The sequence below is a fragment of the Nesoenas mayeri genome, assembly GCF_963082525.1.
Source record: "Nesoenas mayeri genome assembly, chromosome: 1".
Classification (NCBI taxonomy): Eukaryota; Metazoa; Chordata; class Aves; order Columbiformes; family Columbidae; genus Nesoenas; species Nesoenas mayeri.
In genome coordinates, this window is record NC_137541.1 from 196459317 (window position 1) to 196477694 (window position 18378).

Consider the following 18378-nt stretch of genomic DNA (forward strand, 5'->3'; position numbering starts at 1 on the left):
TTTTCCAGTTAATTGTGTTGTGGCTATGAATGAGATTGATGTGGAGCACTGTTCTTGGACAGTATGCAGTGCTTTAGTTAGTATCTTTTGAGAAGGGATTAGTCTTCTCTTTTTTTTCCATGCATAAGTTTTTGCTGAACATCTTTTCTGAACTCTTGAAGGGCCGTTTAATATGGAGATCTTAAGTCACTGGAATAACAGCATGTATTATATAGTTAAAGACAACTTATATCATATTCTTCAAGGATCAAGAATACATTTTTTTTATGGACTCTCCCACCCACGCACTTGTTCTCCATGCAGGTTTATAGTTTTGTGTTTTCTACACCAGAATGTCTGTCCTTCCTTTGATACCCAAAACAATGTGTGCAACAGATGCATACAGCATGCTGGAGCTGGTGAAGAGCGATGCTATAACATAGATAAATTCAAAATTTTGTCAGTGCTGGAATGCTTAATCCATCCTTTTCTCCAGGGGACTTCTTTGGCTGCCTCCAGAGAAGTCAGCTGACAGACTCACAGTAAGAGATCTAGTTTGAGGATGGAAAGCAGCAACTTTAGGTAAAACTAGGAGCCCCCATAACAGCAGTGCTTCAGTTGCAAGTGCATATTACTGCTACACGGGCAATGCAGTCAAACAGTGAAACTGCTTCTGTGTGAGAAGGGTGACAGCATGTTGGGGAGCTTTGACTTGGATGGACAGTTACATTTATTTCTACCCGTCTTTAGATAGTACAAGTTATGAGTAAACTGATTATTCCCACACCAGCATCACAAAATTTATGAAATGTTTTACAAAATACAAACCATATGCTATGCACACATTAAAATTATTTCTGTTTTAGGCCGTGCTGTCTGAGAGAGAACTCAATCCCTATTGGAAAGATGGTGGCACAGGTTTGCCACCAGAGAAGGATGAAGCAGAGTCAGTTAAAAAAGGTAAACAGCAACTTTTAGTAATAATCTTAAATTATGGTCCTCAGTCGCTGGTCTCTGTCTTGCTAACAAGTTGCAACTAATGTTGATGTAAAGGGATTATGAATTACATGTACTAAGTAAAATTTGGACGAAAATTCAGTATTGAATATTGGGCTAACACAGTATGTTGTTTTGCAGAATTTCTGTTCACTGGTTTTTAATCTTGAGCGGTTTGACCTTCAATATCTTTACAGAAATTCTCCATTTTGAACTAATTAAAGGAAAGCATGATTTAACCAAGACAAGATAAATTGTTGTCATCTCATTTGGTTCCTTTCATTCCATTACACAAATTATAGTTTTAAAATATTCAACCAGTGAAGTCTGAGTCACATTAAAATGAAGTACATTACAGATGCAGTTGGTGAAAAATATTATTTCTGTAACCTTTTCACTTCTTTCCTTACCCTGGGGTTATTCTGCCTATTTCCAGCAAGAGCAGTTAGGAAAATGTTTTTCATAGTGTCATGAAGCATTTATTATGTGATGAGAAGGGTCCTTGTATTCTGTCAACAGGGAACAGTAGGGTCCCTGGCTTTTCTCTTTGGGCGCCTTTCTCTGTGGACAGTCTGTCCTGCAAACCATTAGCCTCATACCCACTTGTAGGAGTCGCAGAGATCAGTAATCTGTAAGAGGTGACAGGCATCAGTGAGTATGTGTCCTGAATGTTAAAACCTCTGCTAACTTCTCAAATGGAAAGTGATGGGTTACTCATTAATTTTCTGAGAAGGGGGAATGCATTTGTTCAAATGGAAGGGGTATGCCAAAGAATGGACACAGAAAGTGGAAACAATAAGAAGGTTCTTTAATTTCGTTAAAAAACCCCTCAACTTCTCATATGCAATTCCTGTCATGGAAACTGCTTGTTTTGTTCTGTGATAAAATGGAGAAGCTTAAATTAAATCAACAGTATTACTGACTTATATCCAGCATTAACTCGTAAAAACAAGTAATTGTATTATTATATTATTTCTATTTTTCTTTTTCACCCCTTCAGTTTTTGTAATACATTAGGTGAAGATTTAATGTCACATACAGAGTAAGATTAAATAAGAGTGATGACCTCCCATTGTTTTTTTCTTCAGTTACAGTGGTAGAAGATGCTGGATTAAGTTGGTTACGAAAATCATACCAAAGGATGAAGGAGGAGGCTGAGAGAGAGAAACGAGATTTTGAGGAAATTGTAGCTGAGAGATATGGGGTAAGGATATTAAATTATTTTTCGTCATACTGATAGATGCTTGGAAAAGGTTACTTTCATGTAAAGGCACAAATACTCAATGTGTAGTGTAAGACATAAGGAAAGAAGCAGGAAAAAACAGCCTCTGAAGCTTCTCTCAAATGATGAAGAGTTCAAAGCTACCCAGCCTTTTATATCTTTAAGTTAAATATTTTTTTTAATATATGGGATCATATAGCAAATTTAAAGACATGTTTTCTACATCAGGAGGTTCAAATGGTCCCAGCTACAAAGTACTTGAGTGTTTCCAAAATTATGATGTATACTAGAAAATACATTTTGTTCTCTTACATGTAGTGGATAATAATGTACATTGTAGATAATAATAATAACTATGCCAAGATAATTTTGAGAGCTGTTACATTTTACCAAATACGAATCTTCTGACCACCTGTTATGTGCTCAGTACAGATACATTGAGAAAGATGCTTGCTTCTGAAAGGTTTGAAAGTCTTCAACATTTATTTTAACTAGAACAGTCTGCCATAACAATGTTAACTCTTTAAAGCCTGCTCCCCTTACATATTATATAAGTGTCTTTAAAAGCACTGGTCAGAAGTGTGGGGTGTTAAATCTTGGTCGTAGTGTTACATTTGAGTTTTCTGTGGGGTTTCTTGATCAGGCTGATTTGCTTGTGGAAATCTTGGATAAGGCAGTATGACTTCATGATATTGTCTTTTAACTGAATTGTAGTCACTCCTGGCTGATGAAAACAACATGGTCAGCACTTGTAGAAATTATTTGGAGTCTGTGGTTGTAAAGAATATTATTTTTAAGAATCTTTCTCAAGAAGTTAAAATTCAAACAGCATGAACCACTCTGGGTGCTGAAATATGGGATAGTGGTTGAAAAAGAACCCTGCTTGATTTGCTTCAGTATGTAATGTTTTGAGCCAAACCAAACCAAATAAAAAAAAAAAAAAAAAAGTAATTGGTGGCTTTTAATTCAGCTCGAAAGAGGGAAGAGGAACAGTCTACATTTTGCATAATTGTGTAACGAATGGAGTATTTGTCCAGAAAGCCAGAGATGGGTGCAAAGCCTGTTTCAGGCTAAGGATTTTGAATCCACTCTCCTGTTGTTTTTAAGAGTTTAACTAGATTGTAAAATAGTTTAGTGATAGCGTCAAGTAGTTCTATAGGAGCTGAGCATCTGGTGAGCATACACAGGAAGTTCATGAGTGAGAAAGAGGAAGCCTTTCACCCTGGCTCAAGCCTCTGATCACCTGGTTGCCAGGAGGGGACAGTTCTGAGACTCTGATCCCTGTACCCAGGAGTGTTTGGTGCTTTGCTTTAGCACCATAGGATGAAATTTAGAAATAGCCCAAGAGAAGGGATCAGAAAGCATTCCCAGCAGAGCATACTAGACATGAGGCTGTAAATTCCTTTTTTCGTTCTGGTTTTCTTTTCCACTCCATGGCTTCTGCATTGTCCTTTGCACAGTGATTCATTTTCACAGAGTGATGCCTTCCTTGTAATACTTTGTAGAGAGCTTCACGGTACCCCATGATCTTACAAGCAGTGTGTTTTCTTTTTATTCTTTCTTATAGTCAATGGAGGTATTTCAGTCACGATTAGAAGAAGCTGAAAAAGTTGCATCTAGAAAGGAAAATTATGGTAGAACTGGACGATGGAAGAACAGTGACTATTCAGAAAGTGAGAAAGAGAAGAAAGAACAGCATATGAAAAAGGAGACGCGAAATGAAGATGATAGAAACCGGAACGTGTTTGGGGGCTACACTAGGGAGAAGTATGGCAGGGAATGGGCACAAGAAGACAAAGGTTACAAAAGAGATACGTCAAGAGAAGACCAAGAATGTGGACACAGTAGCATGGACTCAGCATTGAGAGGCTACAGCTCCAAAGCAGAAAAGCACTCAGATGAAAAACCAAGTCAGGAAAAGACTTCATCTTTCAGTAACATGAAACACAAATTTCTGAAACCCTCTGATGATGATTTACCATCTTACAGTGCACCTAGAGACTACAAGTCACAGCAATCCTCTTCCAAACTGCCAGTTCATAGCTCTTTGAGCAGCCGTTTCCAAAAACCTAGTGAGGATACTGCACTGTGGACCAAAACACACAGAGAAGATAACAAGGAGAAATTAATGTCTGATCAAAAATCGTCAGATGCTAGGGAACAAACTGATGACAGTAGTCGGAAAAGAACTTCAAGTGATGAAAAGTCACGACAGGAATACAGAAGCGATATCCCCGAGAAGAGCCAAACGTTATCTGACAGTAAAACGTCATGTTCTAGGTATTTTACAAACATCTTGCCTTGTTTTTCATGGCAAAATGTACTGGAAACTCTTTCTTTGTAACAGTATTAGATCTGGTATGGTCAGGTCTCTTTATGTAGGAGGAGGCTTCCCTCACAGCTAGGGGCAGCTAAAATGAACCGCTGCAGGAATAATGAACACTCCCTGCTTGTCCTGTCTCCTCAGCATATTTGAGAATTGCTAATGACGGGTTATTTTCTACTTCTTTTGAATGTTAGTTCACACTGCAGTAAAATTGGCTTCTTAGGCAAAATCCCTGCAAACCAATATCTTAATTGTTGTTGAATTTATAAAAGACAAATTTGAAATGTTAGAAAATGCTGACTAAAAACTGAAATAATTAATACAGTGAGGATAGGTTTTCCACCTATGAGATAAACTCATATGCTAAAGTAGTGGCGTATGAAAAATAGTAGAGGGTTTTGATTAGAAAAGTGCATTTGCTGAGGAAAAGAGGGAAGCTAAATAAGAGTGGGAAGGGAAATGCAAACTAATATGTGGTAGGAATTTCAGTTTGCCTGACTTGCTTTAGTGAAAAACAATGGAGAGTAGCAAGGAGTGGTGGTCAGAGAAGTAGGTTGTAAAGAGCTGAGCTTTTGCTCCACTCGAGGACGCCTGTTCTCCAGTATGACCACCTGGTTCTTTTGGTGGTATGAGCAGTGTGGTTATTACTGTGAATGCTTTCCTTCCACTCTTTCCAATAACAGGAAAGCATGTTCAAAAGTATTTTAGAGTCAGGGTGGTGTTTTTTTAATTGCTTGGGAATGCTGGACAAGTAAATATTCTTGGTTGGAGTAAGAAGGATGATATGATTTAGTTTGGAACAGCATTTGATGAAATGTAATTAATTTCCTCCATTCTTATATGCTTGTGTCAGTTATTTGCAGAAAGAAGCTTATGGTTGGGTTATGAATTTACTTTTAATGTTTAATTGTTGAATTCTAATAACAAGACAATACCTGAAAAGTATTTATTTTATTTATAACTCTTCCTACATGTAGTACTTGCAGATACGTCACTGTTATTGATTGTACATCAAATGAATAGTGCATGACTAACCAGAAACAGGCAGCTTAATCTGTATAGGTTGGGTATTTTTTCCAGATTATACTTGCTATATTTTGCACATTGATAGGAGCAAATAAAATGTACATTTTCTTTGGTAGCAGGAAGATAAATTGTTTGGATGATGTTCACTTAATCAAAATTATTTATTTATTTCAAAAAGCATGAATTTGAATATACTTGGTAGCAGGAGTAATTCTTGATTCTGTTGTGAATAGTTTGTATGCATTATGGGAAGTCCCACTCGTAAGAGTTTGTCATGTCTTGTTTTATTGTTTATTTTAGTATTTGCCTAGGTGTTATTTTGCTGGCAAATCAGAAATGTAACTTTATAGTTGTTTTGATTACTCTGAGAAAAAGCTCTTGTAGCATTAAACCTGTTATGTATGAGGCATTATTAGACATTCAAATCTAGTGATTGTCTTGGTTTATCTAGATATTGCCCAAATAGTTATTGTCCTGAAGTGCCTGCTGTTTACTGCTTAAATGCACTTCGTAAGCTTTTGATGAGAATGATTCATGGTGTGTCTGAGCTGGATCCTATGAGATTTCCTCAGCTCTTGAGTCCTGGTTTGTTCATGACTTTGTTGAGGTACAAGGTCTGCACAATCCACGGTTGTTTTCTGGCTGCCTTGGGTAGCGCATTGGTTTCCATAGGGAAATATAGGTATTCGTCTCAGGAGGGATGCTGTGGTGAGCTGGGAGAGGATGTCTGCTCTGCACTTCACGGACGGCCTCCATGAAAATGAAAATATACACCCAGAACTATACTTCCAGAAAAAACCCACCCTGTTAAGAAGCTGCTTTTTTGTGCACATAAAAAGGCACGATTCTGAGTGGTTGGAGTCTTATCCTTCATCCCAAATATCCTGCACTTAAAAAAAAAATCCAAATGCTTATTAGCAGCAAATATTCTCTGTAAATGACATATAATCCTTCAGTAAGTCTACCTTCATTCTCAGTTCTGTTTCCTTTGTGACTTCCAGAAGGAGAAAGCAAGCTCTGACTGCTGTGTCATACAGCTGATGGCAAATAAGAATCCTGACATCCAATATATTTTATTTAACTGTAGTGAACTAGTGGTTTGTACTAGTGATTGTCTGAAATGCAGAGACTGAGTGAGAGAGCCCTTGTGAAGACGCTGCGGGAGATGGGGAGGTGTTGACGCCAGCAGGTTGCTTCGTGTGTACCCAGCTGCTTGCTCATTCTCCATCCCACAGAGGGAATCAGAAGAGCAAAAGGGGCAGAATGACAGAATCACAGCATATGAGGGATTGGAAGGGACCTCAAAAGATTATCTAGTCCAATCCGCCTGCCGAAGCAGGAACACCCAGATGAGGTTACACAGGAAGGTGTCCAAGCGGGTTTTGAATGTCTCCAGAGAAGGAGAATCCACATCCCCCCAGTTCCAGTGTCTGTCACCCTCACTGAGAAGAAATTTCTTCTCATGTTTGAGTGAAACCTCCTGTGTTCCAGTTTGTGCCCATTGCCTCTTGTCCTGTTATTGGTTGTCACCAAGAAGAGCCTGACTCCATCCTTGTGACACTCAGCCTTTGCATATTTATAAACATTAATAAGGTCACCCCTCAGTCTCCTCTTCTCCAAGCTAAAGAGCCCCAGCTCCCTCAGCCTTTCCTCATAAGGGGGATGCTCCACTCCCTTAATCATCTCTGTTGCCCTGCACTGGACCCTCTTCAGCAGTTCCCTGTCCTTCTTGAACTGAGGGGCCCAGAACTGGACACAATATTCAAGGTGTGGTCTCAATAGGGCAGAGTAGAGGGCAAGGAAAACCTACTAACCGCCCCCGCTTCTAATCCTCCCCAGGTACCATTGGCCTTCCTGGCCACAGGGGCACAGAGACTCCTGCACCGGATAAAGACAGTTTAACAAGTGAAGGAAAGAGACAAAGCCAAGTGGTAGAAAGGCAGTCAGTGACTCGCCACCTCCCGTGGGTGGACTGATGCCCACTAGCCGCTGAGCAGCAGCCACTTTGCCAAGACTGTGCTCCCCAGCTTGCCGTGCTGAGCGTGAGTTGTGTGGCCTGGAACAGCCCTTTGGCCAGTGCAGGTCAGCTGTCATGCCCATGTCCCCTCCCACCTCTTGCCCACCCAGCCTGCTTGCTGGGGTGTGCAGTGGGAACCAGACAAAGCCTTGGGGCTGCGTAAGCACTGTTCAGCAACGGCCAAAACACAGGTGTGTTGTCAACACCGGCACCAGGCACGTCCAAAGCACAGCACCATGCAGGCTGCTATGAAGAACACAAACTCCATCCTAGCCAGACCTAGTAGAACGTGTAACTATTGAATGCAAGTCAGTGATACCATTGTCTCGTTATTATTTTTTGTTAAAAAATGATGGTTCATTTTTTTTTTTTTTAATTGCAAGTACAAAACCTGTACCTTTTAGCTTTTGCTTACCACGTGAAGAAAGTGCAATGCTGACTAACTGGGCAGAGCTGCAAGTTTTGGGAAACTAGATTGTGTATGGAAGTGGTTAGCTTATTTAAGTTCAAAGAATTCAATTATTGTGATAGAAAAGGTAATTCCTTTCCTCACAGAAGAGAACTAAGCACAGAAACTGTTTAGCTGATATTTTCTTTTGCATATGTCTTCTGTTTTAGTTCTGTTAAACCCAATTGTGCATAATCTTTGTTATTTTAATTATATTTCTTAGCCAACACAATTACTGAGCTGATTTATTAGTAAAGTGGAGATTACTTAGGTCTGGAAAACCATGTAGCATCTGCTTATTGACTTATTTATTTCCAAGTTCTTTAAGCTGACTCTTAACTCCTAAGCTTCTGTGTGTTTGAGATCGTGTATGACCTATTTTCCTATTGTTTTCAGTGACAATTGTCATCTTTTTTGCAGAATTTTATCAAAAATCCTGACTTTTGGAACATTTTAGGTTTGATTCTGTGGGGTAGTTATCTGTCGGGAATAATTTATAGACTGCTGCTTTCTTTTTCTTCCCAAAGTTTCGAGTCTTGTAGTACATGTACTCTTTCAGTGGTGTTGTCAGTCAGTCACAAAAAGTAAATGTTAATTGACGTGAAGGTTTGGATTAATAGGTGTTGCTGGTTCAGTTCCTCATCTCTCATGCTGGCAATCTACCTTTTAAGTTTTATCTCTTCTAAAACACAGAGTTTCTTCAGCCTATAAATCAAAGTTATGACACAGGTTAATTAAAAGTACTGATTTGATGTCCAGGGGATCTCCCCAGAGCAAAAGTCCATCCAGCTGAAAATCCCACTTAATTATGTGACTGCTTCAGAGTTTGATCTGAGACAAGATAAAAAGCAAATGAAAATAATGTCTATAGTCTCAAAAAGTTCAGATGATGAATCAAGGACTAACACTGCTTAAAAAAAGGATGTATGAAGTATTTTTTTAACTGAAATAGTCTGCCTTGTTTTGAAAAATATGGATTAAGGAGAAGTGAGAACTACTTCTTTGAGAGTTCTGTTTCTGGTGAAGTTAATGTAGATGTTTCTGCTGAGTTTTTTGGTTTTGGATTGGGCATCTTCAAAATAGGCAGAAGTAACTTTGTTAATTTCCTCTGGGCTGGGGAGATCTGGCAGTTAAAGATGATTCCATCGTCAGAGTTCTCTCATTCTTCAAATTCTACAGGGTTTAACCATATTGAGTGGAGAGTGAAATTGTCTCTCCCTCTTTTAATAGCAGGAACCAATATCATAACTGTGTTCTTGTCTCTTTTGTGTTCGATATTTTACTTCTAAGAGTTAGTTGGTTTTAGTCTTTCCTAGGGTTAGAGAAGAAGAGCCAAACTTGTTTGATGCCACTTTGCAATAATTCTTAGAGACCTTATTTATTATTGTAAGAACTCATACACTGGCCTTTTAATATTAAAGTACAATACTATAATATGTCTTACTTTCTGTAGCTTCTTTAGGGAGACTTTGTATTTTAAAAACAGTACCAGTTAATTTTTCATGGAAACTCTACCATACCAACCATAAGATCTTTTGAAGCAAAGCTTGTACTGTTAGCAGGTAAGTATGAGCATTTAGGTAGTTTTCGAGAGCTGGAAAGCCATTTGGTGTACAGGAGAAGAACGGGGAAATGGGTCATTTTTGCTGGAGCTGAAAAGTAAAAGCATGACTAAAGCCAGAAAGGAGAATTAGAGTGGGTTTAAGTTACTCTTTCTGTTCTTCTTTTCCTTGCTTTTTGTCTGCTTACACCTGCTACTGGCTCTTGACTGTTTTTTCAGGCAGAGAAAGTCTTCCTAGATAGTGCTTTTCATTTGAATTGATATCAAAAGTAAAAGGAAACCCAGCTCATAAAAATTTTATTCAAGCTTTGTGGTTTCAGAGGTCTTGGCAACTTCTGACTGCAAATATGTTTTTATTATATGTTGTTATCAATTGATTTGACAATAGGAGCATATGTACCAGTACAGTAGACATACAATGCTTAATTTCACAGGTGAATACTACACTGTTTTTCTATGGATTTAGTGCTGCTGGTGTTTTACAGATACACATCAAAGGATGAGCCACCTCGGTTCCTTAGTGAAGATGAGATGAACAGACTGGGAGCGAGGATTGTGAAAGCAGAACTCATGGGAGACATGGTAATATCTTTGCAAAATTGTCATAATTTACTGAAATTTTTCTTTAAAGTTCACAGTGATTTAATTGTTAAATATATATATGTATGTGTGTGTATATATATACATATTCCTGCAAAATTTGATCGGGTAGGATTTGAAGATACTACTTTACTATAAGTTCTGCTTTAAATGCAATGCTTTGTAGACAAATAGGGGACTTGGGTCCCCAGGTTTTGCAGGCTAGCTAGCATAGCCAAAGCCCGTTGTTATCTGTCTTTTTTGATAGGATTTAGTGTCTTTTTATTATGCAGGGAGCAGGTGAAAACTTCAAAGCTCCCGGTGTTACAAGGTAGACAGTGTCTGGAACTTCTGTTAGTTCATCAGCTTTGTCACAAGTCGGTGCTTGAGGTCCGTAGCACTGCTCTATAAGCCTGCTTATTATGCTATGGAAATATAAATATTGAATGTTGTTTCAGGAGGCTTGTTTCAGACAGTGATCTGAAGGAACAAGAATTTCAATCCTTTGGAACACTCTAAACTCTGGAAGTATATAGTTTTTATTACTTTAAGTATGGCCATAGTGATTTGGTTGCCATCAGTAGTACTGCCTGAAAATTTTAATTATAACAAGGTCGAAGTCTGTTAGTTTTGAAGCCATGTTTTACAAGTGCTTGCTCTGAATTACTGCTCTTAAGGAAGTAATGCTGAAGATTTTTGAAGGGTATAGTAAAATAACATTTTATAGAAGTGGATCCTATCACTATGGGCCTTTAAAAAAAATAATTTAGTGCACCTGTTTAAGCAGCCTCTTGTGACAGAGTATTTGCACTGAAATCTGCATCACTAAGAAGTGATAAATAAGACATGTTACACCTTCACGTGCCAAATTAATCTTTCCTGAGAGCCATTGATTCTTTGGTTTGTGGGAAGTTTTAGGATGTCTGGTATATTAATTTATTGCTGGATTAGGATATGGTGTTGGTCTTTGTCAATGCCCCTGTCACATAATTTCAGTTTTGTTAGGAGAAAGTGTCCATTTTATAAATATTTTCTTTTCTAACTGATTTTATATTATGAATTATTTTTCCACAGACGTTAGACACAAATGTGTGTATCTAGATTTACAAAGTTTGAACAAATACACCTTTTCTAGAAATCTTGTCCTTTTGAAATCTTTTATGTCATTGGAGTTTTAAAAAATATATCAAAACATAAAGAAATTGAATGAATAGTTAATTCTGATATAAAAGTCTCTAAAAGTTTAAATGGTTAAACTAATGGAGTTCTATGACTTTGTTTGTAGGAGTTAGCTTCAAAACTTCAAGCAGAACTTGATAACGCTCGCAAATTGAGAGAGGCTCAAGGGCAGGTTCCAGCTAAGTCTGGCAGAGAGGTAAGGAGAAAATATTCTTCTTTTCTTTGTGGTAACACAATAGTATAATTTGGGTACCAGCTCAACAGAGAAACGTACTTAGGAAAATTATTGGGTGTGACTTCAGGTGAATTACTGTTCAAATTGAGTTATACTTTTTGGTGGTAAACAAAACTTTTTCCATTGTAATTTAACAACTTCCAAAGGATTTTTTTTTTTTTTTTTTTACTGATAATATTTTCTCTGCAATGTTATGTATCTTCCATTAAAAGTAAAACTGATGTGTGTTGTGGTGTTGACTGTGCTGGCTGTTAGGTAGTTCTGCTGTCTCTGAAGAAGCTGGCGCTGCTTCAAATGGTGTTTTCAAAGAGTGGTTGATATTCAAGAAATGGATAGTAATCTTCCATACCAACTTCGATATAGCTATAAGGAAGCAGTCTATATCTTCTTTTATGAGGTCTGTCCTCATGTCAGAGAGGAGACTTTTAGGCAAAAACTGATGTTGTTGTTCAATTTGACACCAATTTTCTTTCTGAAATATCTTAGTAGCAAAATGTCTACCCTTGTGAGTTCCACGTTGTCTTTCTCTGATGCTCAGGATCAGCGTCTTACATAACTCCAGATGTAGGAGCTTGGTTTTTAGGTCTGTTCATCTCAGAATGCTTGTTTTTATGTTGAAGTTCATTTGTCTTGCAGAAACAATCTTTAGCTTGTGAGAGCCAGGTCTGCTGACAGTCGTGCTGTTTTGGACTTTCCATGGCTTACCAATGCAAACCGGCTCTTGCAGATACAGCAGCTTATGTTGGTAATTCTGCAAAGGCTGGCTCTTGAACTGTGTCATGCTGGAACAGCATCAGCCTCTTTACAGCTTGCTGTAAAGTTGCTCAGCTTCTTTGGGTGGCATTAAATTGGCAGACTCCTCAAATGATGGTGAAAACCTTGACGTTTATTTGAAGTCATTTGGGTTTTAATTACTGCCAGGTCTTGCTTTCCAGAGCGCAAAGGTCTTCCTGTACATTTTAGAGGCTTGCTGTCTTGTCTTTATGAATATGCCTTGCCTGTGCCTGTTTCATGGCAACTTACTGGTTTTACACTTTCAAAGTGATTTGGGGCTACTGAGACACAAGCAGAATGTATACTCCTAGGTGTCAAGTGGCAGCTATATCACACTGTGTCTGAACAGCCCAGATGTTCAGAAACCATCTCAGAACATAAAAGAGGCCAGTTTGTCAAGGTGTATTGGAAACTGTACGAATCAGTCTTTCTAGAACATTGACCTCCCAAGTGAGAGCCTCAGCCGGGTGTATTGCAGGTACGATACCTGAAGCAGTTTCCACAGAAGTCATTTCCCAAAAGGATGTCCCATTGATCCCAAGGTTTGATAGCTTTGCCTCCGCTACCAATACCAAACATGCAGCATTTTGTTTCAGGCAGGTCTGTCTCTGGTTCCTGGGAGCAGTGTGGCCAATGTCATACTGAAAGGTCCTCAAATGTGGCCTCTCCTTATTTTAATTTCTGTTGGGAGAACTGGGGAGAGAAGTCAGGAAGCAGTGAAGGCAATTCTGAATGCATCTCCCTAAGAAGGTTTTTTTTCCTTCTTGATTAATTGAACGTGGATCAATTTCCCAATTCAGTTCCCTGTGTGACTGAATGAAGACTCATGTGAGTACAAGGGGTGTGCAGGGGCAGCTGGGGTTTGTACAGAGGACACAATCAATTGTTTTGGCAGCGGTGCTGGTTTGTTCTGCCTTAAAGTGATCAAGAAAATATAGACTGAAGGGACTGTAAAGTGGCAGCTTAAATCCTGGGTTTATTTATTTTTTTGTTTGTAAGTGAGAATAGAGGCAAAACTAGCTTTTATAGCTTGTTTGATTTAGACAACAATTCTACCCCAAGCAACAGCAGGAATTAAAATTGTACTTCATATCCACAAATACCTACATTTGGTGTTTAAATCTTTGTGTCTATCAGTTGATATATTTCACTATGCCTACAGATCCTGATAAGACTGTTACAGTACAAGTTTTTGCTTTGGCCAAAGTCAACCTTAAGACCTCCTGTTTGTGATTCATTTAGATGTTGAAAGTAGACATTTCCAGGGGAAAGAAGCCAAAAAGTATGGATGTGTACATCTTTTGAACCGAGAGTAGCAAGAAAATTGTAAAAGATACTGGAGCAGAAGAGAAGTCCATAGTTGCATCCTAAGTAAGCCCACTTGGGTAATTTTATAGCAAAAAAAATTCCTTGAGGAAGAGGATTGTTGTTTTCTTTTTTTATTTTTTTATGTTTCTGTTAGATGAAGTGAACACCCACAAATAATAAAGGTATAGGTTTTCTGTGTATGAAGTCATACCATATTAAAATTCAGTATAGGCCAAAACACATTTGGATTCTCTTGAAACTGAAAAAAAAATACTAACTTTGTCTTAAACCATTTTTCACAACTATTGAAACATTTCTTTTTTGCACTACCAGCCCTCATTTTGCCTGTCTAACATTTGATTTGTTTTCAACTGCCTTCCATGTGTCAAAAGCACAGAAAAGCCAAAGATTTATTGGGTTGTTCTTAAATTGTTTGTGGCTTTTGAGTAGCTTTAGAAATGGAATTATTTTGCCTGAATTGAGATATGAATTTTTTAATAATATGTGTGGGTTTTTTGAAGAGATGAGTTTTTATATATATTTAAAGAGGTTAGTTTTTATGTATATTCCTCCTGAAGGCATATGAGCAGCTGTTATCTTGTTTTTTTGGGATTTCACAAAAGATACTAGGGAGTGTTGTTTGGGAATAGTGGTTCACTGAAGTTGTTGAGTTTTTTCCACCACATCATTTCCACATCATGTTAAATATTTAGTTTCTCAATTGCACTTTTTCCTACCTCTTTCGTGTAGCTATTTTTTTGATAAAATATCTGTATCTATAAATAAATACAAACATATGTATATATATATATTTATATAGACACACACACACACACACACACGTATATAAGAAATCAATGTGGTGTGCTATCATAAGTATTTTCCTAGTTAGTTGTGCTAGGAGAGCACAGACAGGAAGATAGTGGGAGATAAAAGGTAGATTGATTAACATTTCGTCTCTTTGCACCTTTAAAGGTGCTAATATCTGATATCCTTAAGTGTAACACAGGTTATTTTGAGTATTAGTAACATTAAATAAACATTTTTATCCAAATATTTCCAGTTTGAAACATGAAATCAGATTGGAACAACAGTTAAGGCACTCTAGACACTGAACAAGCCTGACTTTGGGCTCATTGGGTTAGATGCCTGTCACGGGGCAGAGGCCATATGCGTTGTAAATGGAAAATCTATGATTAAAAGCACCAAGTTCAAAATGCAGGAGTGTGTCAGCTGGTTTTGTGTGCTTGGCTCCAGTGAGAGAGGTGTCCCCTTGGGTGCATGTAGCACCCTGGACATCTGTAGACAGAAGTTACTGGTGTGGTGGGGCTGTCGCACATTGCGTGGGTGTCTCCGCTTGGGTAGAGCCCCCTGTTGTTCACTGCAAGCTGCCTTAAGCCTGTGGCTCTATAAATTTTAGGATTACGGTTAAACGATCTGTTAAGTGAAATTTGAGGCCTTAATGGCTACTGTGCTTAAATACACATTATACAACTACAATGAATGCATATGCAAAGACCCTTTTTAAAAGAATGAATTAAAATGTGCTTGTTTTGTCTTTATGTTTGAGCAGGAGGCAACCTTCAGGGTCTATGGAAATAAAAAAATGGGGAGAATATGCAAAAGAGGAATTTGGGCTGCATGAAGGAACTAAGCCTGAATTAAATATTTTAATTTCATTTGTGATAGAAGTAAATGATGCTTATATTCAGATGCTCGTGTCTTATTTGTCATGGGCATTTTGAGAAAAGCAAAGTTTCACTTTGAGCCCTAGTATAGTTTGTATTTCTGTTATCTGACAGTGCTACACAGCTCTTGATTTGAATGCATCGGTTATGAGGATGTTACCTCTGCCATTGTCAACATCTGCCATACCTGATGAAATTTATGCTTTTATTCTGTATATTTACTTAACAAAATATATTTGGAACATTAGCACTCCTTTGAAGCACATCATTTGCAGTGGTTTTTGGTGGTACAAAAATTGGGAGGTAAAATTTAAATAAGCGAGAGGCAGAATGTAGAATATTTTGGTTGGAAGAGGCATAGAGTGATCATCCAATCCAAATTGAAAAGGCAGATTGAAAACAAGTGGAAAAAAAAGTGTTTCTTCCCAGAATGGTTGCTCCAGGATATTGTGGGTGCTGAGGGCTTAAGTAGATTCTAGGAGAGACTGGACAAGTTCATGAAAAATAAATCCCTGGAGGACTGTACAGGAATGATGTGTGGCTCTCAACTTGGGAGTCACAGTTACTTGGAGACATCCTTCCTTTTGTACTCTGCATCAGGCATTCCCTTTTGGTGACTGCTGGAGAAGGAATGTTTGCCTTTGGTTTGATCCAGTATAGCTGCTTTTATGTTTTAATCTGCATGTAGAAGGTGTTCTTTATGGCAATTCTAAATAATATATGATGTGCATTATTTGCGTGCTTTGCCTTTTTCAATTTTTTCAAGAATGTTTTCTATTATTTCTCATGCTTCATTCAGTATGGTCTCTGCATAAGAATTAGAGTCAAATCTGCTAAATGAAAACTGATTTGGTTTTGTGTTGCTACAAACTTAACTGTGTTTATTTTTTTAATCAGAAAATATATTGACATGATACAGAATTAAGTAAATCTAGACTCAGTTCATGGTGGTGGATGAATGAAGTATATACATCTTTTAAAACTGTTTTGAATTCTAAGTGAAATCTGGCCTATAAGAAAAGCTTCGCAACCCTAAGCTTGTTACCCTGTTCCATGGCACTTAATCAGTATGCAGCAAACAGAAAGTAGTCTCTGCTGAGCAGTTGCCAGAGGCAGTTCTTAATAATGATGAATTGTGTTTAAAAGGCAAAATCAATGCAAAATTTAATGAGAAGTAGAAGATGGTACTTAGAGCAAAATAACATGTTAGAGGATAAACTATAATATAGAGTATTTAAAATAAGAGAGTGAAGTTCTGGAAAAGTATGAACAGATACAGGCTTTTCTGTCATGTTTTTGAGAAATTGTAAGGAAAACACAAATGATTTCAGCATAGCAAATCTTCATTTGAATAAGGGAATTTCCTATGAAAGTTCATCAGTCTTCAGACTAGTATGATTCATTTAATAAATATATTTAAAGCATAAGGAATAAAACAATGATTGAGATAGATGTATATATGTATATACACACATATATGCACGCATAGAATATATAAATTTATTCCACCAGATATATATATTTCTCAACACAGAGCAATGAACAATCTCCTGAAGCTTGTCTAATGAGGGGTATGTAGATGCTTCTGTGAAGCGTCTTGGGCATGAAAGGTATCACTAGAGCCATAGTCTTCAGTTGTGGCTGGCACTGTATTTCACTTTACAGTTGGCAACTGACTGACATGATGCTGCTTTAGAGGAGAAAGCTTTTTCTTGGCTACCTGTTGGTTCTGTAAGAGTAACAGTCTCCATTGCTTTTGCATCTCAGATAGAGATGCAAGGAAAAGTTAATTTAGCTGGTTTTATGACATAAGTAGGGCTTGTCTTTTAGTGAAACCATTCTTCATATCAAGAGCTTCACATACTTCAAATGCTTCTGCTTTTTTTAAAATTACTCTTCCCAAGTATAAATAATAAGGATGATTACATTTCCAACACCACCTCTTACAAACTGCATCTGAACACAAATTTTGATGTATTGAAGGTCAGGTGTTTCATTTGGATCCCAGAGATGCATTAGAGTCCAGACTGAGAAATAATTCTGGGGAACCTAGATCAGTATAAAAGTTTGTTTGTTTGTTTGTTTTTCTCTTCTTGTTTAAGAAGTAACACCTACTGTTTTTCAGAAAGGAAACTGAATGCAACAGCTCAGCTTATACCTCAAATCCTATTTATGGTAAAATACCATCCATTGCATACCGTTACATACTGTTCTGTCTTAAGAGAGACAGGACAGAACATACTGGATCTCTATCCAGAGAAATTATTTGCAGCACAGATATTATCCTGAGACAAGCAAACCAGATGATGTTAGGAGTAGCTGAGGGCAATCAGTTGTGGAACAAACCTGAAATAATATTCTATTGGTTCCAATAATGATAATAGAGAAAATTGAGAGTGTTTCTTTATTTTTCATGTGTTTTCACGATTGGCCCTTTTGAAAATACCTTGGGAAAAGTTACCTAAAGGTAAAGTGGTGTGTTTACATGTAAAATTTAGATAGTAATTGATACTTCAGAATAGGAAGTGAAAGAAATAGAAGAAAAATCATCAATGCTTATGAGGTGTGGGTATTTTTTCTTTTTAAACAAGTAAACAAACAACAAAACCAAACCAAACAAAAAAACCCCAAAGCACCCTGAAAATTACCACTCAAAACTGCAGGAGTGCCAGCATGTTTAGTTTTAGGTTTGGGAAAGGAGACTATAAACACAGGTATTTTCCTGCAAAAAAAATTATTTGTTTGTCACAATTTACCTGTGATATGTTTAAATAACACCTGGTTGAGTGGCTTTCATTGTGACATGCCCAATGCAGAACTTCTATACAGTTGTGGTAATGCTTTTAGACTTACGATAAAGAAAAGTTTAAAAAAAATGTTTAAAACTGCTTCTCACAAAAATACAGCTGAGACACTTGTATAAGAACTAGGATGCTGGGGATTAATGATCCTTGCTAAATGCACAATAAAAATCTGTGATTTCATTTGGAACTTCAGATGGTGGGGAGATACAGCAGCAGATGGCTCTTGGCCTGTTTAC

At 37.6% G+C, this 18378-nt stretch overlaps 1 protein-coding gene across 2 annotated transcripts in view; it reads left to right on the forward strand.

Annotated features, from left to right (window-relative positions):
- CWF19L2 (CWF19 like cell cycle control factor 2) overlaps positions 1–18378 on the forward strand; it is a 68960-nt gene that overhangs the window by 11733 nt on the left and 38849 nt on the right. For both annotated transcript variants that reach the window (XM_080342140.1, XM_080342141.1), the window contains exons 6-10: positions 846–939; positions 2064–2179; positions 3765–4477; positions 10061–10157; positions 11440–11529. In XM_080342140.1, coding sequence (XP_080198266.1) covers positions 846–939; positions 2064–2179; positions 3765–4477; positions 10061–10157; positions 11440–11529 — 1110 coding nt within the window. The remainder of the gene's footprint in view (positions 1–845; positions 940–2063; positions 2180–3764; positions 4478–10060; positions 10158–11439; positions 11530–18378) is intronic.